This window comes from Acipenser ruthenus, chromosome 11, assembly GCF_902713425.1.
Source record: "Acipenser ruthenus chromosome 11, fAciRut3.2 maternal haplotype, whole genome shotgun sequence".
Taxonomy (NCBI): Eukaryota; Metazoa; Chordata; class Actinopteri; order Acipenseriformes; family Acipenseridae; genus Acipenser; species Acipenser ruthenus.
Window position 1 is genome coordinate 41,972,393 of NC_081199.1, and position 26,862 is coordinate 41,999,254.

The 26,862-nt window shown below is 39.6% G+C and overlaps 1 protein-coding gene across 1 annotated transcript in view; it reads right to left on the minus strand.

The window, feature by feature from the left end:
• Positions 1 to 371: 371 nt before the first annotated feature.
• The window catches only part of LOC117427011 (receptor tyrosine-protein kinase erbB-4-like), a 278,434-nt gene continuing 251,943 nt past the window's right edge, over positions 372 to 26,862 (minus strand). The window contains exons 21-28 of the mRNA XM_059034039.1: positions 17,524 to 17,679; positions 16,179 to 16,254; positions 15,718 to 15,864; positions 12,894 to 12,991; positions 11,847 to 12,017; positions 9,437 to 9,484; positions 8,254 to 8,554; positions 372 to 7,811 (exon numbers count right to left, since the gene is read on the minus strand). Coding sequence (XP_058890022.1) covers positions 7,348 to 7,811; positions 8,254 to 8,554; positions 9,437 to 9,484; positions 11,847 to 12,017; positions 12,894 to 12,991; positions 15,718 to 15,864; positions 16,179 to 16,254; positions 17,524 to 17,679 — 1,461 coding nt within the window. The 3' untranslated portion in view covers positions 372 to 7,347. The remainder of the gene's footprint in view (positions 7,812 to 8,253; positions 8,555 to 9,436; positions 9,485 to 11,846; positions 12,018 to 12,893; positions 12,992 to 15,717; positions 15,865 to 16,178; positions 16,255 to 17,523; positions 17,680 to 26,862) is intronic.

Genomic DNA, 26,862 nt, shown 5'->3' on the forward strand with positions numbered 1-26,862 from the left:
TGAATGGTTCGCTATGCTGTTGTTCAGTGAATGGTTTGCTTTGCTGTTGTTCAGTGAATGGTTCGCTATGCTGTTGTTCAGTGAATGGTTCGCTGTTGCTGCTGATGTTGTTTTCCAATCAGTTATTCAGTTAAATCAGACCATGGTGTTTATTTAATAGATTAAAAACAAAAACAAACACACACAAAGAGTTTTTTTTTAATATATTTTATTGATCTTTATTTATATTAAATTAAAAATATATTTTTGACAGATTAATGTAACAAAAATGCAGGATTTTTTTTATTTTTTATTAAATGCTATTGCCTGGGGATAGTGAAACGTTTGCTGAAAATTAAAAGCAGTTACCAGCGCTGCCAACATCGGGGTGGGGGGGTGGGGGTTGATTTCCCTTTATTTCAGTTGCTTTAGAAATCTGTCTTTATACCAATCTGGGAGGCACTGGTCGCTGAATTTGTAATGATAAGATGCTCTCCTTCCAATTTAAAAGCTATGGTAGATTGAAAAGGTATTCCTCAAAATTACCTTCCTACTTTAATGAAATATCCTTACTTTACCTCTTTTCTACCCATCCCCTAAAATCCACTAGCTCAATTCTTACTTTATTATCTCCTTACTTGAGCCCCATGACATGAGGTCCATGTTTCCTGAATATCTCCAGCCCTGCTTACAGCCCATAATCTCTTATGATACATTAACACCGGGCTAACCCACTGCTTCGAGTCTCCTTATTCTTATTTGACCCACCTAAGCCGGTTCTGTCACCCTTGCATTGATTCCTGAAATTGGATTCATGTGCACCACATTCCTTGAGATCAAACTGGCCTGTCCATTAACATGGTCTGCCACCCTAGTCCTCCTCTTGCATTCATTTAAACCTGACAGCCACTTGCAACCAACTGCGAAGGACCTGCCTAAACACTGCACAGGTGTGCTGCCAGCTTCTGCATGCAACATTATTGTTATGTTTTATGCAGGAGCATTGCAGTAATGAAACATTACCAGTGGAAAGATTCATGTCATGATTGAATGAGATTATATTATTTACTGTAGTGCCCGATTTAAATTTTATAAACCTGTTTTGCTATTGCCTGTTGTTGTTTTTAACAACCGTGGAAGCCGTTAATAACACATCTATAACACACTTATAACATATCTGTAAACTACACTGTTACCTGTTTTTGCTTAGGCTACCAATTTGGTGGACCCTAATTCATGTGATCACAAGGGTATTAAATGAAAACATGTAAATAGAGATCCAACTAAAAAGACAAAACCCTGAACCCACTCACTCTGGTTTTTATTACAAGTTAATGCATTTATTTTCATAAACTGTGTTGGCAACACTGGCTGGAGCTTTTTACTGCGGTCAGTATTACAGTTAGCACTCAACCCAAGGATCAAAAGGCAGAACTCGGGAGGGTTCACAGTAACAATGCCCAACAGCACCACACAGACAGAGAGAGAGAAAGAGAAAGAGAGACAAACAGAACACAGGGTCTTAAAGGAAGAAGAACTCAAGAAAACCCAAAGACCCTGTCCTAGAATACAGGGCTACTGAGAGAGAGAGATAATTACAATTATCAGGATTGCAGCAGGGCACCATTGTATCCTGTAACAGCGGGACTGACAAAAGAAAAGAAAGGAAGCGAATAAGAAGTAACAGTACATCGAACAGTAAAAGCAGCTCCTACAACATGAGCAAGTGCAGAAGTTAAAACACATTCACGATTTGTGCTAAATACGAATCACAATTAAATGCCTCAATTTATGAGCTCCCGAAATAAAAATTCACAATCCAAATTACACATATATACACAAAGAAAACAATAATAATAATAATAATAATAATAATAATAATAATAATAATAATAATAATAATAATAATATTAACCCTAAAGACAATTATGTTCAACAGAAACTGATCCCATGGAGGGGGAAAAAAACAATTCTGAAAACAACAATTTCCCCTTATTTACAAATGCACCTGGCCAATTCTTCAGCAGTCTATAAAAATACTATTCACATTTTTCAATTAACATACAGTAGTAAATCTTAAGGAACAACTATTCCAACATGTCATATTTTCATCCCTTCATTCTTAATTGTGTAGACAGCTCCCTCTACAGCTATGGACAAAAGTTTTGTATCACGTAGAATTTTAGGATTGAGACAAAACTATATGACATCATTTAGATATTTTATTTAACATCATGTAATCAAGGAAACTACAAAATGATATCGTAACAGTCTACCGGAAGCCATTATATTAGTACAGTATTTCATGTTAGATTTCAAAATGTTACATTTTTCATTTTTTGTAAGTATATGGGAAACTAGAAAGAGGTATGTAATTCAATATGTTAACGTAACATTATTCAGCAGCTTTCATTAGATTTTATGAAGCAAAATTAGTTAATTCTACAGGGTGATGCTACTTTTGTCCACAGCTATATACTTTGAGACATGTAAGTCAGAATTGACTAAACCTTAGCCAGAACTTAAGCTAGGACCATGAAACAAACATTCAGTGGCCGCTTTCGATCTTTTAAAATACCATGTTTTTTCATTTCCCAGAATCTGGAAAACAAGAGGATTACCAGTAAAACAATAAGGAAATGTTCTTACGGAACAAACACTTTCTTTTTTTTTTTTACCACGTTTAATTTGCTTGGCCTTGTAAACTATTTCACCGTCAAGGTCACATTTCTGAACCAGTTCTTTGACTGGCAATTTTGGGTCCTGATGAACTTGGACATGATTTTTTTTTAAAATCAAGGCCAAACTATGAAAGTCTGATTGCTGAATCAGAAACCCCACAAAAAAGTAAATAATTTTACTAGAAAGTCCAAACAGTTAAAAAAAAAATACTCATTTGTGTCATTCGTAGATTTCCTCAATTAGGATTTTAGCTCACAACTAAAAGGGGCCCCTAACATGTTCCTTCTCCTCTAGCTTTAGCCACAGAGGCTTCCTGTTACATGCATGACATCATGGGGGAGCCTTATGGTTCTTAGTAATAACCCACTTGTCTTTTGTTTTATCCTGCTATTCGCACTATAAAATAAGTTTCAGTTCTGTGTTACAAAACACATTTGGGTTTTGGTTTAGTTGTTCCTCAACAGCTGCTCATTTTGTAAATTAAAAATCGACCCATATAATGCCAGTAACAGTGTATGCTACATATTCCTTCAAGAGAAGACATAGAACAATTTCCATGTCTTCGGCTACCATCTGTACACTGTGACTGTGTCTTGGGCATCCCAATCGCCTTTGTACGATTTGAACTTTCATGTAGATGTGTGTGTGTGTGTATATATATATATATATATACAGTGCCTATAGAAAATCTACACCCCCTTTCAAAATGTTCACCTATTGTTGCCTTATAGTCTGGAATTAAAATACATTAAAATAGTTTTTTTTTTCATTTATCTACACATCCTACCCCACAACTTCCAAGTGAAAAAAATATTCTAGAAATTTGTAGAAAGTTAATTAAAAATAAAAACTGAAATAGCTTGGTTGGATAAGTGTCCACCCCCCTTGTAATAGCAATCCTAAATTAGCTCAGGTGTAACCAATCGCCTTCAAAATCACACACCAAGTTAAGTGGCCTCCACCTGTGTTAAATTGTAGTGATTCACATGATTTCAGGATAAATTCAGCAGTTCCTGGAGGTTCCCTCTGCTGGGTAGTGCATTTCAAAGCAAAGACTCAACCATGAGCACCAAGGCGCTTTCAAAAGAACTCCGGGACAAAGTTGTTGAAAGGCACAGATCAGGGGATGGGTATAACAAATATCAAAGGCCTTGAATATCCCTTGGAGCACGGTCAAGACGATTATTAAGAAGTGGAAGGTGTATGGCACCACCAAGACCCTGCCTAGATCTGGCCGTCCCTCCAAACTGGATGACCGAGCAAGAAGGAGACTGATCAGAGAGGCTACCAAGAGGCCAATGGCAACTTTGCAAGAGCTACAGGCTTTTATGGCCAAGACTGGTTAAAGTGTGCATGTGACAAGAATATCCCAAGCACTCCACAACTCTGGCCTGTATGGTAGGGTGGCAAGAAGGAAGCCATTACTCAAGAAAGCCCACCTTGAATCCCGTTTGAAGTGTGCAAAAAAACACTCAGGAGATTCTGTAGCCATGTGGCAAAAAGTTTTGTGGTCTGACGAAACTAAAATTGAACTTTTTGGCCTAAATGCAAAGCGTTATGTTTGGCGCAAACCCATCACAGCACATCACCCAAAGAACACCATCCCTACTGTGAAGCATGTTGGTGGCAGCATCATGTTATGGGGATGTTTCTCATCGGCAGGGACTGGGGCACTTGTCAGGATAGAAAGGAAAATGAATGGAGCAAAGTACAGAGAAGTCCTTGAGCAAAAGCTGCTGCCCTCTGCAAGAAAGCTGAGACTGGGACAGAAGTTCACCTTTCAGCATGATAACGACCCAAAGCACACAGCCAAAGCTACACTGGAGTGGCTAAGGAACAAAAAGGTAAATGTCCTGGAGTGGCCCAGTCAGAGCCCCGACCTAAATCCAATCAGAAATATGTGGCATGACTTGAAGATTGCTGTCCATCAACACTCCCCAAGGAACTTGACAGAGCTTGAACAGTTTTGTAAGGAATGGTCAAATACTGCCAAATCTAGGTGTGCAAAGTTGGTAGAGACCTATCCCAACAGACTCACAGCTGTAATTGCTGCCAAAGGTGCTTCCACCAAGTATTAACTCAGGGGGGTGGAGACTTATCCAATTATGATCTTTCAGTTTTGTATTTTTAATGTATTTTTTTTTTCTCAATAAAAACATTTTTCCCCTTAACAGTGTGGAGTATGGTGTGTAGATAAGTGGAAAAAAAATCCTCATTTAAATACATGAAACTCTGAGGCACTGACACAAAATGTAAAGAAAGTTCAAGGGGGTGTAGACTTTCTATAGGCACTGTGTATATATATATATATAGAGAGAGAGAAATGGTAATGTCTTTGCTTTTATATGGAGAACCAAGTTCTGTTCCAATCAGATACATCTCAGCAATTGTCAGACACTGCTTTCCAATCTATTATGCAGACATTACCATTGCATTTCCATTCTATGAAAGCATGTTTAAGTTCAAAAAATATGAAAACAAACAACAAAATAGCTCAGTTACTACCTGAAGGTCTGGTACAGCCAGAATCTAGATTGATCTGTTGAACCTTAAATATATACCTCAAAATACACAAGTCCAGTGTTTTCTTTCCACTTCACCCACATGTGTGTGCCTTCTGAAATAAACCATGGGTGGTGGAACTCGAAGTGCACACCACAGGAGGAGACGTGCTGATATGTCTATGGTTGCACTTCATTCTACTGGGATACACACGGCAAGCAAAATCATTTTGTTATATTTAGCAGCATGCAACACATACTGCCACTAGTAAAAACCACTTGCACAGTTTTAAAGTACTTTTTCTCCATTATCCATGTCCTGAATTTAGTTTAAAAGAAAAACACAATTTGCAGTAATCCCATTCTTGGCACGTTCTGCAGCTGAACAATTGTGTTTGGCTTTCTTTTTGGGGATTGTGTTACCCCCCTGTGCTCTGAACCTAATAGCATGTGGAGGACAATATAGAGAATTTGAAGAAATAGACAGGAAACAAACTTGTTCAATTGTCTAACTTTGTTCTGAATCAGATAGAACATTGTATTGTGCAGTGACAAAATAATAATGTTGATTTGTGCAAATGCACAATATTTCTAAACAGCTGGTTTCTTTTCCCCCACAAGCCATTAGATTGAGAGAGAGACCCATTAAAAAAACAAGCCATCTTTTATTAGCTTTCTGAAAGCTAATAAAAGTGCTAAAACAGAGCATTAAGTGCTCTTACATTTAAAAAACAAAAAACACAAGTCAATGCAGAATGATTTCGGATGCTGGCGTTATTTTTAGCAGCAAAGGATGCTTCTGGCAGTGTTAACAGTAACACACAGCGGTAGCGATCAGTAGAAATTATTGTTGTCTACAGGTCTTTTATATAAAAGATCGGCTTAACCTTTTCAATTATGGAACTCACTTTTTAAAACTAAATATCCAACTAAATTTACTAAAAACATTTTGGCACAGTTTTTTTCCATTAAAGTGGATTCTGCCACAGTTAATTCTTTAAGTATAAAATAAAGAACCGCTTAGTATTATTTTCAAGTTTTAAGACTTATTTCTATGTCTGTTAGTAAAGGTTAAGGGCATGCCTCACCAATAACTTTTCTATGAAAAACAAACAAAAAAAAACAAAAAAAAAAAACAGATGATGTATTCTGATACTCTTATTTGCAGCTTATGTTTATTGTTCATAGGCAAGGATTTCCGAGTCCCAGTCCATCTGGCTACACCTGCAGGATTCAACCACCTATGGAATGGTGGTTACATTGTGTGGACCCCCCCCTTTCCACATTCAAACTGAAACCAATTAAGAAGTAACAACATCTGTCTTGTTGCCTTGGAAGCCACATATCATTTCATCCTTATGATACACATTTGGGAAACACTTTCCCAAAAACTGTGGCCTTTCAAACAGATTTTTTATAAATTGTGCAAATTCACCCTATTGAACCGTACCAGACCAACCAGTATGTATTCATTTCAACTTTAATGTATTCCAGTTTCATGGACTGTAGATCCCAGGTAAACAGAAGCTCTGTGAAAATACCCTCTTGTAAAAACAAACAAACAAACAAACAGCAAACAACAACAAGAATATCCATAATCGATATGTGTCAGTTCACCATCCCAAGATGTCTGTTTCCATCAGAAACAGTTGCTCTTGTTGGTGTTCCTTCATTAGTGTCCCTCAGAATTGGAAGTATGTAAAACCAAATCCAAAGTACTTGGTTTTCTTCAAAGAACATCCTTCATGTCACGTGGCTGATATGTTGCCTCCATATTGCTTTGAACTACATCCCAACAAATGAAGATGGGGAAAGAAATGAATGATCAAAGAGAAACAGAACACCCATCCTTCCCAACAATTTTTTGTTCATCGTCGCTCCTACTGATTTCAGAGAGTGGGGACGTCACTAAAGATACATTCTTTAAAACTGCAGAAGGCTTTTTCACCACAGAACACCATGGGATAGGGAAAACAACTGCTAGAGGTTGAAAGGTTCATCAATGCTCCTTGGGGTTTGTACGTGGCAAAAGTGTTGATGCTTTTTCCAGTGAAGGTCCTAACAGATTTATTGTGTTACTGTTCTGAGGAATCAAAAGTCTGGTCTTTTCGGGGTGTCGCACAGGGAAACAGTTCTGCAGACAGATCAATCTCCCTGTTTACACCTGATTATAATACTGTAGACATTACACCACTGTGTTCCTCTGCCTGTAAGGAGGTGGGGGAGGCACAGTCCCTGGTTTCAGGGAGAACTCAGACAGGTACTCTGGGTTCTCCGCTTCCACAGGCCGGATGCGTCCATTCTGTTTGTAGAAAAACTTGGTGTTACACTCTTGTAGGTATTCAGGGTTGTGGAGCGTTGCCTTTGGGGGAAGACTGTGGTGCCAGTACTCTGGATTGTCGAAGGTCTTCTTGGGTTTCTTGTCGCTGACAGTGTTGGTGAGGTGTGGAGCCCCATTGTTCTTCAGGTATCCGGTATTCTCTGCTGTGTTATGGAAGGTGTTGAGGTACAGGGGCTCGTTGACGTACTCGTCTTCCACCTTGGGTTGCCCGTTGGGGGCGCTGTGGTATGCTGGGTTATCCAGAGCATGGATGTCTACATTCTTCCGGCGTGTGACAAAAGGGTTTTCCTCAACTGGGTTAAGATAGTCTGCAAAAAGAAGAGTTAGACTTTATTTTTAATTCAATATTTGAGGATATTTACAGATACAACAACTATTGAGAAGCAGCATTTAATTTCCAGGGATTCCTGTTGAAGTGGATTAAGGAATTGAAGTAATGTATATAATTGCAAAGGCAGGGGGGTTATGAATGTTATCTACAATTTCCATAATAGCAGAGGATGCAACTACAGCATCCATGTAAAGTAAAAGGGGACTAATGTTGCCTCAATGTTGGTTAAATGAACGCCTGGCTGTCAACTCAGCCTTTCAGATAAGAACAGTGCTTTATGAGTTTTTGTATTTCTTATTTCTTGACCATATCTTGCTGTGCTTTACCATGATTACCTATACTTTATCATGCTTTCCTATTCTTTACTACACTAGACAATGCTTTTATAAGGTGCCAGTGTGGTTTCCAATGTCCCTTGCCTGTGGGCTGCTTTTCTTGCATGGGTGTCATGTATCCGTCCTCGTCCATCTCCCCCCGGGGCCCACGCTCTGCCAGGAAGACAGTGGGATCTGCACTGTAGCGCTGAGCACTGCTGTCCTCCACGGCCCGTGGAGACACCTGCTTTCTCAGAGTTCCGTTACAGCGGGTGTCTTCGAATGCCTCCGGAGCTGCCCCCTGCCCCGCCGGTGTCTCTGGGGCGGCACACGGCTGCAGTGCCCGTCCCAGAGACGGAATCAAATCCTCAGTGCTGAAGCCCCCATCCCGGTATACAAACTGGTTCTGAAAAACAAGGGAGAGCAGGATACAGTCAGTGTGACTGAAGAGGGGATGGCAGTGATACTGCACGCTGTTACCGTCATTGCGTTGCACCAAAAACGCTTCCAGACTTTGAGATATTAAGATTTGCATTGCAAGTTTTTCCGCTTTTTGGGAAGGAAGATTTGTTGTTGTTGTTGTTGTTGAATTATACACTACAAATGCATATATTTCAGCTTCACGTATACAGTAAGATTTATAGCACTTGGCCATCGATTAGCTTTTCATTTCACTCAATCCCTAATTTTACTTAAAGGCACAGGCCACTGACACTAACATGGGCAGTTTCTTTTAAGGTACAGAGTGGTAGCCATTATGGACATTCAATAATGCAAATATTATCAATGTCTTTCTATATTTAAACCCTAAGAAATAAATTCTTCAAGCGAGTTCAGTCCAGTAGAAGAGTTATTAGTGTTAATTAGCTGTCAGTGATAATAAGTGAAAGTCGGTAGAGATATGAGCTTTTTTTTAAGTTGAAATTAACTTCTACATGTCTCCATGCACCCAGGTAATGCAGATAACAAAGGCACACAGGTTGTGTAAGTAATTCAAATCTAATTACTTACAAATGAACACTTGTTTTCCTCCTGGTTTCAGTTTCAGTTCAATGTGAAGTTAGTATTTACAGTATTCATGACACATTTCACACTTGTTCATACAGTATTAAACCCTTCATGTAAACAGGCACTTTTTTTGAAGATGTGAGTCTTGTTACAATGTCAAGCACAGCCACCCTAACCTCCCCCCCCCCCCCTCCCCTGTCCCCCCAGGATTTGCACTGGGTGACCAACTAACCTGCTTACTGCTAGGTAGTTGAAGCTCAGGTAAGACCAGGATACTTACCCCAGACATTGGGGTGTAGGCTGGAGGAGGGCTGTGTCCATTTTGACTCTGTTTGGAAAGATGGAATGATGGTCATGAAGAAGGAAAGGATTTGAATGGAGCAGTGAGATCTAAGGTCAAGGAGCAATGTCTTGGGACAAGCAGGAATCCTGACTGAGAGGGGAGGGAATGGGAAAGCCAACTCTCGAATGGCATACGGATATATACATAATGTCTCTAACCACATTGAAATTACACTGTACCACAACCACACATGTAAATACAGTGTAATTGAACAATACGTTAGCAACATCTTTTCATTTTGTAATAAAGAATTATGTTGTTGCATTGTAACTGAATAACCATGTGTGTAATTACTGTGTTTCTGGATATTTACCATGTACTTAGTAGTAAGTAAAGAGTTACCAAATCGTACCATTTTTACTGAGCAAACAAAAATAATTTTACTAAGAAATACCTTTTCTGGTTGCTGTAGTATGTTGTTTGATAGTGTCTATGCTATAGAGTAGAAGTGCAGAACCCCAACATAAGTATTTGTACAGTACCTATATTAAGTAGCCACTATACTTTTTGAAAGTTATTGCACCTATTTGGTGGTCAGGTGATTCACTGACCCTTGCGATGAAGACGTGCTAATGGTATATATTGTTTGTAACTACCTGTGATTAGGGATCTGACCCTTTTGGTACAGTGGTTCAGGAGATATCTTGGGGATTGTGAGGAGACTGTGAAGCCTCTAGTTTGCTTAAATTGAACAAGCACTTTGCTACAGCACACACAAATGATACAAGATCAGAAATACCCACTAAGGTGTCTGGAGCCCTCCATTTTGTAAAGTACACAGAACTGCTTTAGAAAGTGCCCTTGATAGGCACACAAGTCTCCTATGGCCACCCACTTGTAATCTACATTTGAGAAGCCTAAAGGGGATGAAATCCTTATATGAAAAGGCAGATGGGCTGGAAAAGAAAAAAATATAACAAGTGAATGATGGGCCATACTTTCTATTCCGTAGTTTGTTGTGTGTGTCATTCAGAAACCCGACCCTCACTTCTGCCCAATAAATTTCCCCAATAGTGGGGCAATTAAAAAGTATTAAAAAAAGGGCTGGCAACTGTACCTACTGTATTACCCAGGAACTGGTAGACAGGCCTTTCCCTTTAAATGAACAGGCAAAACTAAGCAAACGCTTTGGTGCCTTGATCAGTGCAACCTTTAAATTGATAGTCTCGAGTTCTGTACTGGGCCCCCATCTCCAGCCTCCCTCAAGGACGGTGCCTGGAATGTGCACACATGAATAATAAGACATGCAAGAACACGTCTGGTCACCCAGACAGCCAACAGCAGGCCTATCCCATCATCCTTGAGTCAACAGCGCTCCCCTTTTAGTGAAGACACTGCTATTTACAAACGATAAGAGCAGTAATGAAAGCTGTCCCCAGGAGGAAGAGGCTAAAAGAACCATGGCCTTTACGTGTTACACTTGGATACAAGGCAAACCGTTTTTTTTTTAGGTGCGCAGGGGCTCAGTTTTGCTATGAGCTTGGACACAAGGGGTGCTGTTCATCCATAAACCAGGTACAGCACAGGTATCTCTCACTGACTGGTTTCCCGCTTACCTGTGACGAAGGGACTGACTTGTATAAAGCTTAGAGAATGGAGAATGCTGACCCATATTAGCTTTTGCTGCACACAGCCCCGGATTCATTGCCGACCGCAGATGCCTGCCCTCCATGGGGTAATACAGACAGTAGTCTCATTTGCATTACTAATGCCAGCTCCCTGCAGGTTTGATGCACGTACATGCAATGAGGTGGTACCTCTGTGTTGTTTAACAGTTTGTACAGTGTCTGTCACAGCCCTAAAACACAAACTGTGTCTTAACGCATTTAGCCACCTTTGTTAATCAGTCCTAGCAGTGCCTGTAAGACACAGATGTCCATTACTGCTAGTTGGTACTATGAAACTTGCCCTTAAGAATACCAATTTCAAAAAATAGCACAGTGCATCAATATCACCCTTCAAAATAAGTGCCTGTTGATGATGGCCTGGGAACTGTATGAAATGTACACATATGAATTCAACAAGAAATTATATGCTAGTCCTGCTGGTTCATATGTACATTAATTACATCTCAATCCATGCAGTGGACTTAACATTTTTTATTCACTTAAAAGGACTCTGGTACTTTGCATCCAAGATGCTTGCTTGATTTATCCAATTTATTAGGAAGATCTTTGCAGACAAACCTTAAGAGAAAGTCTCGAAAAGGTTTCTTGTACTAGTCTCTATTTGGAAGTTTGTAGTATGAAAAAATGGTGACTTCAAATAAGGTAGAGAATCCTGGGCTGAACACGACTAGTGCCGCCGTGTGAGAGGATGAGGATCCAGGCTGCAGGGCAGCACTTACCCGGTTGGAGTCAATCCTGGGTCGCGAGGTGTAGATGGGGGGAGGGATGTTGAAGGCCTGGGGCACCAGGTACTCCTCTGCATCAACCATGTCCTCCAGCTCCTCCTCGTCCAGCAGGCTCAGGCAGAACTTGCTGTCACTGGGGCTGGGGAGCTTCATGCGGTCATCGCCCTGCAACCAAGAGGACACAGCTGCATGAGGACACAGTGGGCTTTGCTAGGCATTCACTTCACTTCTTTGTATTGTAATGTACATCCCCTAACATGACTGTAAATACATGTACTAAGATCCCATGTCAATAGTGGCTAAGCGGCTCTCTAACTATCTGTTACAATCAAATCTGTGAACGTATACGTATATCTGCCTCCACTATACCTATCACTGTTGCCCTAACTTGAAATTGATACATTTTAGTTCCCTTTTTCCTACCTTATTTAATCTTTCAATCAGCATTCTGTTATTAACCGTGAAACAACTCATACAAGCACCCAAATGCAGTCTGAGGAAGCATTTAACTCCATCATCTGTTATAGGACTGATATATAGTGTTGTATCTTTTAAAGTGAAGTAAACATGAGAATTTAAATGTTTGACTGCAATGATTAGTCAGCACATGGGGGATTTAGCCTGTGATAGGATTTAGCCTGTGATTTTCTCTGCAGTATAGTTCCATGTGGATGTTAAATGTTCACAGAGTAGACAGGACCTGGGTTGAATGCCTCTATTGATGAAGGGCAGTACCTCATCTGGCACAGTGCCCCCTAACACTCTAATTGGGGGTCATGAGCTGGCATGGCTGTTGCTGCTGGTGTATCCGTATTTAATAGTTTCAGTGGCATGGTGGAAACGCGTATGTGGAATCAGGAAGATTTGCTGTTGCTTGTGTCAACATATTGGTACCGTACCTGTTTGATTACGGTACGCCTAGCGCCAGATAATGAGAAGTTTTGAAATGGGACAAGCAGAAAGAAGAGAACTCACCTAGATTGCCAGGTAGCTCACCTGAATGACCAGGTAGCACGTAACAGATGCAAGAAGAGAACTCACCTGGATAACCAGGTAGCGCTGGGGATCCCGGGCCATTCTGCAGAATTCGGCTGCCAGCTCTTTGAACTTGGGTCTGCTGTCTGCATCGATCATCCAGCCTGCGATTCAGAGAACACACAGTCATTATATGTACAGCCTGCTGTCACAGTTATAAAGGGCTTGAAAAGGAATAAAACTAGTCTTGGAAATGTCAGCAATTCACATTAGGGGAATCAAGCATTTGCATATCAGATATGAGAATTGTAAAAAAGAACCAGCTGTCTATAATGATGATGAATAGCCTTCTGTTTTTTATTTTAAATGACAGGTCTATAGCATTACAATTTCAATTGAGCACATTGTTTTTGGTTTTTTTAAATCTGGAATCAGCAATTTTTTTACCCCCGATTTTCTCCCAATTTGGAATGCCCAATTATTCAACCCAGCAACCCCCGCAACTAAATCGGGAGAGATGAAGACGAGCACTTGCGTCCTCCGAAACGTGTGCAGTCAGCCACCCCCTTTTTTTACACTGCAAGCCCGCCATGAAGCCATTACAGAACTACAGTGTCGGAGGGCCACGCAGTTCTGAATTGCACACAAGCAGACCTGCAGGCGCCCGGCCAGCCACAGGGGTCGCTGGTGTACGGTGAGCCAAGGTTTCCCCAGCCAACCTAACCCTCTCCACCCAGGCAGCGCTTGGCCAATTGTGCGCCGCCCCCTGGGAACTCCCGGCCTGGATTTGAACTGGCGATCTCCAAGCTATAGGGCGCATCCTTCACTCTGGGCAGAGTGCCTTTACTAGATGCGCCACTCGGGAGACCACTAGCCCATTGTTTTTAAACATAGTAGCAGTACAAATGTTGCTCTTGTGGAAAAGCTTGTTCTGTTCCTTTATTTCCTAGGGGTCAAGGCAGACGTTTTTTGTATCTCTTGTACAAGTCAGTAAAGGTCAAGGTAGAGACAAATTAAGAGAGGAAAGCAACGTTGTATGTGTGAGAACTGTTTTTGATCTCCTGCTGCTCAGTCCAAATTCTACTTTGATCTCCTCAAGCAAATCAGTTACTGCCACAGGTGCCAGTCTGTATTGCTTTACAGACATCTCTGAAGTCTAATGAAAGCATTTGAAACCCCTTTGTATCCCATTGTTTCTACAGAAGAGGGATGGAATTGAGCCACTGATGCCCCTATACTACTGTAAACTCAAATATTTTTTTTTCAAATGTTTAGCAATTAATTCAAGTTGAGTTTAGACATGCAGTATTGCTTTCAATTATTTGCCTATTTCATACATCAGCAATTTAAACTCAACTGCATTTTGCATTCTGGGCACATACAATTTGCACAGGAAAAACATAATTAACGTTAATTATTGCAACAACAAATGAATGGAATTAATGCAAAGCTCAGAACAAACATAAAACAAACACTCCCACAGCTTGTGTATAAGCAGAGTGTGGTTTCCGAATAACTTTGCTTATTTTTTTATCAATCTGCTGCTCGTGAAAAATGTTAGTGTAGGACACTAGCAATGCAGAGTATATTGCATGCGCCCCTGTAGTAACAGCTGTCATAGAACAGTGGCTTCGGTATTTATTTGCATGGCAGAGAGATTCCACTTATATAAAAAGGGATTATTTGGATTATTTGATTATTAATACAGTGTAATGAATCTAATTATTATGTTATTGTTTTATTTTAGGGTAACAATATTAGCTTTAAGTTAAAGGAGACATGCTGATACAATGTATCAATGCTAACCATGTAACTAGAAAATGAATATAAAACACTCTTTCAAATGTTAGTTCTATGAAATCCTATTGCAGTTCAAGTGAATTTTCAACTGTGCAACCGATAAATGTAATAAAACACACAGCTGGCTTTCCTTGTGGTGCCCGTTGATCTCAGGCAATTGAAGCTTACACAAGTTCTGTCAACACCCCAGTAGTGAACTATGCTCCGAATAGTAGTCCACTATTTTGTTCTGGGCTATAGCAGCACAATTGGTGCTGGAGGGGGCCTTGGAACCAGCCTGGCTATTCTGCTATCAGCTCAAGTTTGCAAGACAGTGGAGCGCCTTCATCCCCCCTCTGGTATTGCAGTCATTTAAATGAACACAATAAAATACATCTCACTAATCTAATTCTGAGCTTCTGACCCCAAGTCCGCTCACTTTGACTGAAATACAAGAGGAACAGATTGATGCTTGGGTGTATTTCTCTTATGTGCTTATTTCAAAGTTACCAGAAGGATATATTAGCTCCCTTAGAAAGTGCTGCAAGAAAACTATCAGCTGTTTGCAGCTGCATGACAGTACAGAGCTGTTTTCAGGGGTTTCTTCGCAGTGCAGGCACCGCCTGTAAACATCAATTCATTTGCTGATTATAGCAACCTGCTAATATTGAGTGCTAACTGGGGTTTTCTTAAGATGTTGATCGACAAGGAAGAGGCAAAGAGAAGTCTGCTGGGTATAAAATGGGTTCCTTTAAAATGTAACTTTAGGTGGACTGTAATCTACTGTGACTGAAATTAAGAAATGAGAGGTGACATTGTCAAAGCTTTCTCCTCTAAATCATTATTGCCATGAAAAAAAAACACACACACCTATTGCAATACTAAAACTAATAAGAAACATCTTAAAGGAATTCCTTATATCCTCTGAATGTGCATACTATCTTAGATGTGCTCTTAATCATCATTTATTACTGTTTCTGTACTCTTGGATATGTGGCATATTTAATACAATCAACAGCATATTTTACCATTGGGACAGTCTGTCACTGTTAAGGGGAAGGGTTCAGACAGCGATGTCACCGACAGTGGAAGACATGCAAAGTGTCCTTACATTTCACCATGACCATGTAGACGTCGATGGTGCAGATTGGTGGCTGTGGCAGGCGCTCCCCTTTTTCCAGAAGATCTGGGATTTCCCGGGTAGGAATTCCATCGTAGGGCTTCCCACCGAACGTCATGAGCTCCCAGATTGTAACACCTGCAGAATGTGAAGCACGGTCTGCTTTTACTAATGGCATTATTATCACACACTACCATGTTAAACTAGTTTGAGCTTTAGGATGTTTGTGATAAATCATGTGATTGTGTGTCACATTGCTATACACAGTCTGCTTGTTATCTGTGTATAGTCTAGTCTAGGAGTGCAATGTGAAAAGATAATGACACACAATAAACAGTCCAGGGTTTTATTGGGAAGGCTTGTATTTTGAAAAGGGGTGAGGGGTGAGACCCTGGCCTACACTCACTATATTTCAAAAGGGAATATCTGAGACAAGGTCAAGAATGGCTTACCGTAGCTCCACACGTCACTCTGGTGGGTGAATTTCCTGTAGTGGATACATTCCAGGGCCATCCATTTTATTGGCATCTGAAAATCAATCAATACAATAAATACAATACAATACAATACCATACCGTACACTACACCGTGTCACACATGACTCCTGTACAATTTGATTACTGCAAGCCAGTGTCAATATCAGAGACGCTATTGCTTCTAGATAGAATTGCAGGACAAAGCGATGTGGAATAACACAGCGAAGACTTAACCATTAATCCATACATGCAGCACCATCTGTTGTACTTTGAATGGGGTTTTTGCATAACATACTGTGCCATACAGTGATGAAAGTCATCTTTTCTGCAGCCCTCTATTCTCTATAAGACAGTGAAGAGCACTGAGATTTCTTTCTTTTAGGCACACATTGTAATGACAAATGATGCAAGCACCACATCACTTGCTGATTCTCTCTGCTTTTGTTAGTTGGGGACCCCAGCTGTACAAACAACCCTAGCTAACAAACAAATCTCACTGTAGGCTAAAATGATTAGCATAACACTAACTAATGACTGTATATATTTAACTGACTGATGTAATTTGGTCTCTCCAGATCCCAGATGACACATTCAGTTATATAGTCAGTTTAACATCTTAAATGCTTCATTCTGAGTTACTGTAATGACTCATGCCCATTTGTGAATAAGTGTGTAGTGTTTTTACAATCAGCAGCTCTGGTGATCATACAGAAATCCTTACGTAGAAAGTCAGCATTCTTAATCCCATTGAATGCCTTGGGGCAATAGTCTCCTTTTATTATTTACAGATTTTTAAAGCAGACTCAACTTGTCCCTTATTTTTCAAAACAGAAATAAGTGCAATGCTTTCATCTCAGTTCTAGTACTGTATAACCTGCAGAGTTTCACAAATAAAAAGCCATTTAAAAACTATTATATATACTTGTGAACAGAAAACACAAGACCTTGTCTGCATCTTTACTGCATTTTACTGCATTTAATCCTGTACTTCAGAATACTGTAATCTGCCAAGTGTTTAACCTGTAGTACTTTGTATTTAATCATATCCTGATGTAACTATCACTATTTAATCATATCTTGATGTCACTATCACTATTATCTGCTGTGTTATTGAATTGTGGTTTGTCACACTTGTACTTTGCTTGAACAAAAGTTATTGTATTTCTTGCTCTTATTGTATTACTTGTATTGTAACACTTGAAATGTATTTGCTTACGATTGTAAGTCGCCCTGGATAAGGGCGTCTGCTAAGAAATAAATAATAATAATAATAATAATCTTTGTACTATCCTCAGACTACTTCTACTAAAAGTACACAGACCTTGCCCCCATCAGCATTGTACTCCTTCTCATCACCGTCCAGCAGGCGGGCCAGCCCGAAGTCTGTGATCTTGATGTGGTTGGGCGACTTGACCAGGACGTTCCGGGCGGCCAGGTCTCTGTGCACCAGCCGTCTCTCCTCCAGGTACATCATTCCCTGCCAGACACAATCAATCACACCACATTCAGAGGCAGGCACAGTGCAGTACACCTTAATTTAACCAATGAGAGCCTATTGAGACTTTATAGGGGCTGGGTGACAGGGAAGCATGCATACCCTTACAACAAGTTTACCATAGTAAAAAGCACAGCAAAGTGTAATCAAGCATAGTGTAAACATGGTAAAGCATAGGTAAGCATGGTAAAGAAAAGCGAGATATGGTAAAGTGTATAAATAAACATAGCAAACTATGGTTAACTATGGTAAATGCATAGTAAAAACCCAGCAAGTGCCCACTGCACAGAATTTGCCATAGTACAGTACAATAGCAACAATTAACTGATGACTGTAATTTCCTATCAGCATTTCTGATGGCCGTCTATATAAAATAACATCTCACAGCTGCCCATTATGTATTTCCCTTTTGCAGGGAATGCAGGTATAACCTTACTACAGGCCATATAATTAGATACTGTAACACTCCCATAAGAGCCGGCTTGGTACAGCATATACAGTATAAGGCTGCTTTAAAACTCAGCCAGTTCTGAAAGTGGTATAAACTCTCAGGGCCCTTGAGAATGCAGCACTTTAATTATTTCAGCTCCAGACTATGGTGGGCTGGAGTGTTCTGTTACTAGGCAATTTCAGGAAAGCAAATGCTAGTTTCCAGTCTGATCTCATAGCTGCCACTTTGGGAGGGGAGAGAGAGAGAGACAGAGAGAGAGAGTTTATGTGTGTGTGTGTCCGTGTGTCTCTCTCCGTTTGTATGTGTGTGTGTGTCTCTCTGTTTGTATGTGTGTGTGCGTGTGTCTCTCTCTAATTCTAACTTACAACAACAGCTGATGTAACAGGGCTGGCTGTAGCTGGATGCAGAACGACATCTGCACCCCCCCTGCAATGCGGGGGTGTAAACCACTGTACAGATGTGCATCGCACTTCAACACTAACGGCTACACTAGCATTCTGTATATCTGCTCTATCAGAACAGTTTGATACATTACTCGCCAGACTTGGATTAATACTTCTGTGAAACATTGCTGACTGTGTGTGGTCCAAAGAGTAAAGATATCAACACAAGGGTTATTTTTTATTCTTGCATTGAATACCTGGTGATTCTTCTCTTGGTTTTTGTATTCCTTAATATCAGGATTATGTAGTATGACTATCTATCTATCTATCTATCTATCTATATAGTATATACTGTATATATATATATATATATATATATATATGTGTGTTTGTGTGTATATATATATATGTTTGTGTTTGTGTGTATATATATATATATATATATATATATATATATATATATATATATATATATATATATACTGTATATATATATATAAAAAATCTGCAACCAGATCATGTGATCTTCAACACAGTAAGGAAGTATATTTTTTGGTCGCGTTCTACTTGAAATATATGTATGTCCCGAATTCTCTGTAAGTGAAATGAAAGAAGCAGAAGATCCAAAAGATTGCCATCCTGCTGAAAAAGTGGAGCAGTGATGAGTGGCTCGTGTAAGGAAACTGGTTTTAAAGCTGTGCTTATCACTCCTTTAATGGACAGAATTTAACCAGAAGCAGAGCTTTGTTTTTTCAGCATTTCCCCATCTTTATGTTCTGTATCTCAGTAGCCATCCACTAAACTGGCTCCCGACTGCTGAGCTGGGAGACACGTGCCTTCCAAGATAGAGACATGAGCTGTGTCTATCAGCCAGGCCGCAGGACCGCGCTGCATTATCCAGACACAGCTTCCGAAAATGGAACAAAAACAAGGTGCAAATTGGCTTGCTGGTGAGTGTGACATCTTCAGGACGACTCTTCTAATAGACAGGAGCGCTGGCAGCGCACACTTTGTGATTACAATAACAGGTTGCTGTTTGTCTGCTGTCTGTTATTCAGGATTTCAAAAGCCATGGTGCTGGTGAAAAATTGGTGTATTGTATATAATTCAGAATGCAAAGCAGTCAGGTCCTGTGCTTTGAATTTATCAACCTATTGCATCTGTGACAATTGGATTTATGTTATTTGTTAAAAGCAAACTTAAAAATAAATGCTTGGGGAAGGCCCTGGTCGGAATACAGTCAGGACTGGAATATCCTGAGGCAAAGGCTAATGGCAAGTGACCATTATTCTGAACACATGGCAACTCACCATTATTCTGAGCACATGGCATAGACATTCTCAGCAATGCTGATAGGGCAACAGGAAGACATACAAGTACCCTTGAAAAGGTATGATGTACGTGTCGATCATGACAATCAATCGTCTTCTCATCCTTTTCCCCGCCAGGCATGCACAGTGGAGACCTGCTTGTATTTTATAAAACAGATGAAGTTAACTGAGGTCCTGTCTCGTTAGATCCCATGTTGGGCGTTTACCTCTTGATTTCCCTGACAATTAATCATCAGGCCCAGGAAGAAAATGAGAAGAAGAAGAAGAAAAAGAAGAAGAAAAAAAAACTATCCCTACAAGCGAGCCAGTAGAATTCACCGGCTCATATCGTGATGTGTGCTTTCCAAAAGGGACCTATTTAAATAGTAGTTTACAAAGAGCAGTGGTGCTAAATCAGCGCGCAATCTCTTATTTATTTAATTTATTTATTTAAATTATGTATTAAAAAGCAATTACAAGACGTTTAGAGAAACTGGACAAAAAAGCAATTCCCTAGGACGTCCTGTGAAGACGACCCTCAGAGGGGCCTGTTCAATGGAGTAAGAACACGATGGGTTTGGTGTCTGTTGTGTTGCTAAGCACCTCTATTAAATCAGAGTACTTGTTCTTGCACACTGTGGCAAAATAATTAAAAAAAAATTCAAGACAATTAGATAGGGAGAAAATTGATGGCTTGCAAATGCTCGCATGTTAATTAAGACAGTCATTAGCATAATTGTAAATGTAAAGCACCTTTATATTTGAACACTTCACCTCCTCTATTTGTCTGTTTTTTCTAATATGCTCCCTTGGATATGAAATGCAGCATCTCACTTCCTGGGGGTCCCAGAGCCTTGGCAATACGATCAGCAACAGCTTCTAAGGAACAGTAACAGGACTACCGGTACATCTGGGCTACCGGAAATAAAATGCTCACTACAGAGGTGTGCTCCTTCTGTCAGATCCCAGTTTAAAATGCTCACTACAGAGGTGTGCTCCTTCTGTCGGATCCCAGTTTAAAATGCTCACTACAGAGGTGTGCTCCTTCTGTCGGATCCCAGTTTAAAATGCTCACTACAGAGGTGTGCTCCTTCTGTCGGATCCCAGTTTGAAATGCTCACTACAGAGGTGTGCTCCTTCTGTCGGATCCCAGTTTAAAATGCTCACTACAGAGGTGTGCTCCTTCTGTCGGATCCCAGTTTAAAATGCTCACTACAGAGGTGTGCTCCTTCTGTCGGATCCCAGTTTTCGATGTTGAATTGCTTGTTTCCAAAAGTCAAGTTTAACATAAAAGTCTTTTTAGGGACCTGATAGAGCCACACTGCATGTCAACTATCAAAACACACAAGAGCTTGATGGATGCATTGTCTGAACTTCTATCAATCTCCCAGTGGTGTCTGTCTTGCCTTACACTACCCCTTGGATACACAGTCTCCTGGTGGGATGAAGGCCCAAAATGCAAAGTGTCTATGGTATTATAATTGCATAAGTTACTATGGAAGATCACTTAAGAAACTGAAAAAATGGGATCAATAATGTAAGGAATTCAGCTGAAGACGTGCTGAACCTAATGGCATTTTCTTGTATGTAAAATATTCTCATGTTGTTACGAACAGTCTTTTGTTCAAACACGATGGATAACGAAGTGTAAAGTGCTTTACTGTAGGATGCAGTCATCATACTCTAATGCTGCTTTAATCTGAAGATCCACAGCGTCTACTTCTGTGCATTGGCCAAGATATTCCTGCAGTAGATTCATAGATGTGTAAATAATTAAGACTAACGTACCGAATCTTTGTAGCTCTTAAAGGGGAAAAAAACAAAAGAGAAAAAAGCAGCAGAAGGGGGTCCTGGAGGAAAGTAATGTTTTAAAATATCTTTATTAATTTAGTACCTCTGCCTTTTGGCTGAACCACTGGCATAATTCTGCAATCAGTACAATACATATTGAGATACACCATGATTCAGCAGCCGTGTGTGTATGCTTTTCATGATTTATATAGTGGCATTGTAATCATACAGATGCTAGCTGAATCCTCAAATGAGTTTAAATGTATTTTTTTCCAAAACCGTTTCACAAATTAAAAACAAAAGTGAAAATCAATCAATATAACAGCAGACGTATTGCACAACATACACAACTCCAGATGTCATGCGTCTCTTTCATTCAAACCGTCCATTATGAAGCCTGCATACTTTGTGTAGAAAGTCAAAGCTATGAAGCTATGTACTTGTCATTGCTTATTTAACTACCAATAAGAAGTCAGGCAGACAAAGCCCTCGTAGCTGCTTAAAGGGTGATATGCCTGCTAGTTTCTTGTGGATGGGCTACCTTTGGCATTGCAAGGTCCACTCAACACGAGAAGAAACAATTCACTGGACATGATCGAGGGCTGCGTAGAGGAAGAGACCTCAGGAATTGATAATAGAAGATATGTGCTTATGACTTAGAGAAGAGTAAGAAGATACCCCTTGGCTCGCGGAGAGCCGTCCTCATGGTGGTGGACAGCCGAATAGAAGAGGAACCGTAGTGGGAGAAGAGGGGAGGATGGTGGAAAAACCAAAAACAAAACGCAAGACAGAGAGCAAACTCAAGGCTTGGGGTGTAAATAGGGGATTAGCAGATGTTATTGGTAGGGGGGAAGTAGGGGGAGGAGCCCTCGTTCATGCCCCCTGAATAACACAGTTACAGAGTTTACAGATATATATATATATATATATATATATATATATATATATATATATATATATATATATATACACACACAATTTGTACCTCTCTTATCTATGAATTTGTGTATATCTTATTATAAAAAACAGACAGTTTAAAACAAATAAAGCAACAACAGCTATAGCCAAAAGTTTTGCATCACCCTATAGAATTACAAAATTTTGCTTCATAAAGTTGAATGAAACCTGCTGAACATATTGTATTACACAGTGCTTTGTAGTTTTCCATATACTTAATGAAAAACTGACAAATTGAAAAATGTGGCATTTCAAAATCTAACATGAAATACTGTACTACTATTATGGCTTCCAGTTGACTTTTGCGATACCATTTTCTTTGATTACATGATGTTAAATAAAAGATATAAATGATCTTGTAGTTTTTTTTTTATGACTCAATCCTAAAATTCTAGGTGATGCAGAACTTTAGTCCACAGCTGTATATTAAGCTTGCATCTCCTCCTCCCGTGGCCAGTTGAATGCTAAATACTTGAATACTTGCAGTAGCTTTACATGGCCCCCTGCCAATACAATTGCAATGGAAAGGAACAGGTCTGTGAGTGCACACTCTTGAAAGCGTATTTAAAATGGATTACATCTGGCTCTCAGGCAGGCGATCAATAGAGATGTTGATTACAATAAGCCTTGAGATGCTCGCCCAACGTAATATTTATCCTTTGTGTCTACTTAAAAATAATTAGAAATCGATGTAATATATAGTCCATTAATATAGCAGATTTTACAGTGATAAGGGAAGAAACATGAAAAGGCTGCGGTGTAATTTGGGCTGCTGGCGGTGATGCACTTCACAGCAACGGCAAAGGCTCTGGTAATATTGTAAAAGCAGACACGCTACAATGGGATTAGCTCTCCCTACAATCTCAAACTGCTTCTGGCACTTCTGTCGTGCTCGAGCTGCTGCATTAAATGACAAAAGCGCTACAATAGGAGTGGTCTATTGTAAACGTAATGGAACAAGCCTGGTGTCAGCTGTAACCCTGAGAAAAACGCAGCTATTTGCAGTGACTTGTTACCATAAAATCAACATTGCACAAGCACTGAACTTTGCTACAGTATGAATCATATACATGGCAGTCAGGTTCCAATTGTGCGTGCTCTTAAAGTGTTAAAGGCAGCCAAATAGACAAATACATTTCATCAGGTTCCAATATACCATGGTACATATTTAGTGGTAAAGCACAGTAAAATGTTTGTGAACAGCGTGGTAAAACATAGATAAATGTGGTTGACCACATAAAAAGGTACAGCGTTGTTAAAACAATGGTATAAACTGCTATAACCTTGCTTAGCTTCTGAGTTCAGCTGCAGTGCAATGCAGTACAGCTTTAGTATTTGCAAATGGAAGTCTGAGGTCCAGTTTAATTTAGTGTGACGCAGGAACTGGGCTATCGATTTCACCATCTCATACCAGATTGTGGCCAGGCTCTCACAGGAAATTGAAATGCAAACTATTTAATCCAAGCTAATAAGTTTCATGATCCCTTATCTCTGAATCCATCAATGTCACAGGCTCAGTTTTACATTTCAGTTTATGAATGAGGGAAGCAAATGTGGATTTTACTTAATTTCAAAAGTGAAGCCGTCGCAACACTAGCAGGCTAGGTTTACCTCTGCTGTACCCATGTAATCTCAACCTCCTTTAGTGAAAAATCCCCCAAAAAGAATACAGAACTTCCTAGTTTCTGCCCTTTCAAATAGAAAAGTAACTGCCGCTCTCCATTTTCATTGAGCAGATTTATGATGCCTCTCCATTTTCCAGTGTAGCTGTTAGTCCTTTGATCCTTTCAAAGAACTCTTCTTTATCTTATCATATTTTCTAGGTTGTTCTTGTCCAGTGTTCTAAGACAAAAATGTTGACCATGGCAACCGAAAACAACTGATCTAGCTTGAAAGCTTTATAATGTTCTCACCAGAGGTTTGACAGTGGAATACATTCTATTCAATTTCTACACAGTGACTGGTGATCCTCTCTTCTGGTGACACACTGCATTTTCTTTAAAGCAGGATAATTCCTACAACATGCTGTTATTATTAAAACAAAAACAAAAAAATCCCTTTTTTCATGAGCAGAAAATCAGCAGGCAATCGGCTATTGAATCCTTTTTCTTAACGTGCTAGTGTACAGTGCTAGTCCTAATAAATAATGAGTATTCATTGCATGCTTTTTTTTTTTTTATAGACGTCAAGTGTGATTTAAAGAAAAAAAAAATAATAATAAAAAATAATATATATTATATATGTAATCTGTCAATTTGTGTTCCCCCATGTACTTTAAGCATTTGATTATTGGGTAGCTATTAGTTATAACCCATTAAGAATTACATTAATATCTAATATATTCTTATTACATAGATCAGTCCCCCCATAGGACCAGTCCCTGCACTGATGAAAACTGAAAAAATACCCTTTAATACTGAAGTTCCTATTTGTTATAATATGCTTATTAAATCTTTAATACAAGTCGAAATTCTGTATAAAATACAGTTTTGAAAACTAAAATATATCCTGGCACGGATTTAGGGTGTTTATTTTAAGGCTATGACACGGTTATTTTATCTGGGAACCCTTCTGTGAAGTCTTGAAAATTGACTGGAAACAAATGTGTTTAATTCTGGATAGCCTTGGTAAAACTCTGAATCCGTACAACAATGAGCAGGATTTTGTAATCCTATATTTTGTGATTACTTTTATCTGGATCGTTTTTTCTGAAAATGTCACTGCTGGATTACATTTATCCAGATTACAAATAATTACGATTATGAAATCCAGTTTTTGAAGTAGTTCTAATAATTTATGGCCTATTTCGCTGGTCTATAGTAGTATAAGCATGCAACATAATTCTAACCTGCATTGTTTTTCACTATATCGCTAACAATCGCAATGTACCAGCCACTGAAGGTGAGTATTTGAGCGCCGACCTGCTGGATCCTCAGGCAGGGCACCATGATGTACCTTTACAGAACCACAACAGGATTGACTTGCCGGATGGGCAGTGAGGGATGCCATTATAAAGAACTACTTCTAGAAGGATCCTGCATTGACGTTTCACATTAAAGATATGTCATTTTCCACACATCTTTATATACACAGCACACACAGACGTTTAAAAAAAACAAAACAATAATAATAATTTTAAATGCGTGTTGGACATCATGTAAATAAATGGAAAACAAAGCTGTACTTGATAAAGCTATACCACTACATGCGTTTTTTCTTTGATCAGACACACGTTATTAATTTGCCATCTTGGATACAAAACTTAAATAACTATGTGAAACATGTATTATAATACTCTATTGGACATATAGTGTGTGTGTTTCTACTAAAATTCAAACAAAATATCTGTTCTATGATTATTTAAAAGTTAAATCCACCTTCGCAGTAGGATCAAAATGATCCTGATATTTTGGTTAAAAGCAATCCTGATATCTTTAAACTCTGTAAAACCCAATTACAACATTTAAATTGCGATTAAAAGTGCGATCTGATTACTAAAGTGAAATCTGGACCACAGTAAACCCGATCGCAAAAATCCAATTTCACAATATAACCTTGATCAAATGCGGAAATCGGATTACCAAAGTTTTAAAAAACCAGCCCCTGGAGATGACCTGGGGGCAATGAGGTAGAAGTCACAGCGTAATAAGCCAATACATAGCGGTACTCAAAGCAATGCTGGCTTAGTAGAGCAATATTATCCAGTGGCTGGTCTGCAGATTAATTGAAGACTGGATTGCCTAGTCCTTCCATGGATATGCACACTTTAGACTATAAAAGTGAAGACCGCATTTGTGACCCATTACAACAATTTTCAATTGTGCTCCTGAAGGCCTGTAAGGTTGGCAAAAAGACAAGAATATAATTAAAGTTAACACAGCGTGCCCACGCAGTTGAGACCTATTTTCCAAAGTGCACCCCCCTGCCCACCTCCCTCGCTATGCCTAAAAAGCAATAAGGCTTTTATTATTTCACAGACAGCACAGAGCAATTTATCCTGAAAGAAATGTTTACAAACAGCTGGTGTTTTGGTGGGTACAGACACCACAATGCCTTTTCTCGTCTGGTTATTTTGTTTTCAGGTTGGAGTAGCCCCCGGGAGATGCTTCACAGTGGTTCTTTAATGGACACGGCTCCTGTAATCACCATTCCTATTAGGGAGCAGGAGATAACTGCCAGCTTTGATTTGGCTTGTCAGATAGCCCCCCTGTCCCTGCACTGTTCATCTCTTTCTCACAACATGCCCGCTGTCACAGGCTTTCCCCCTGTGCGC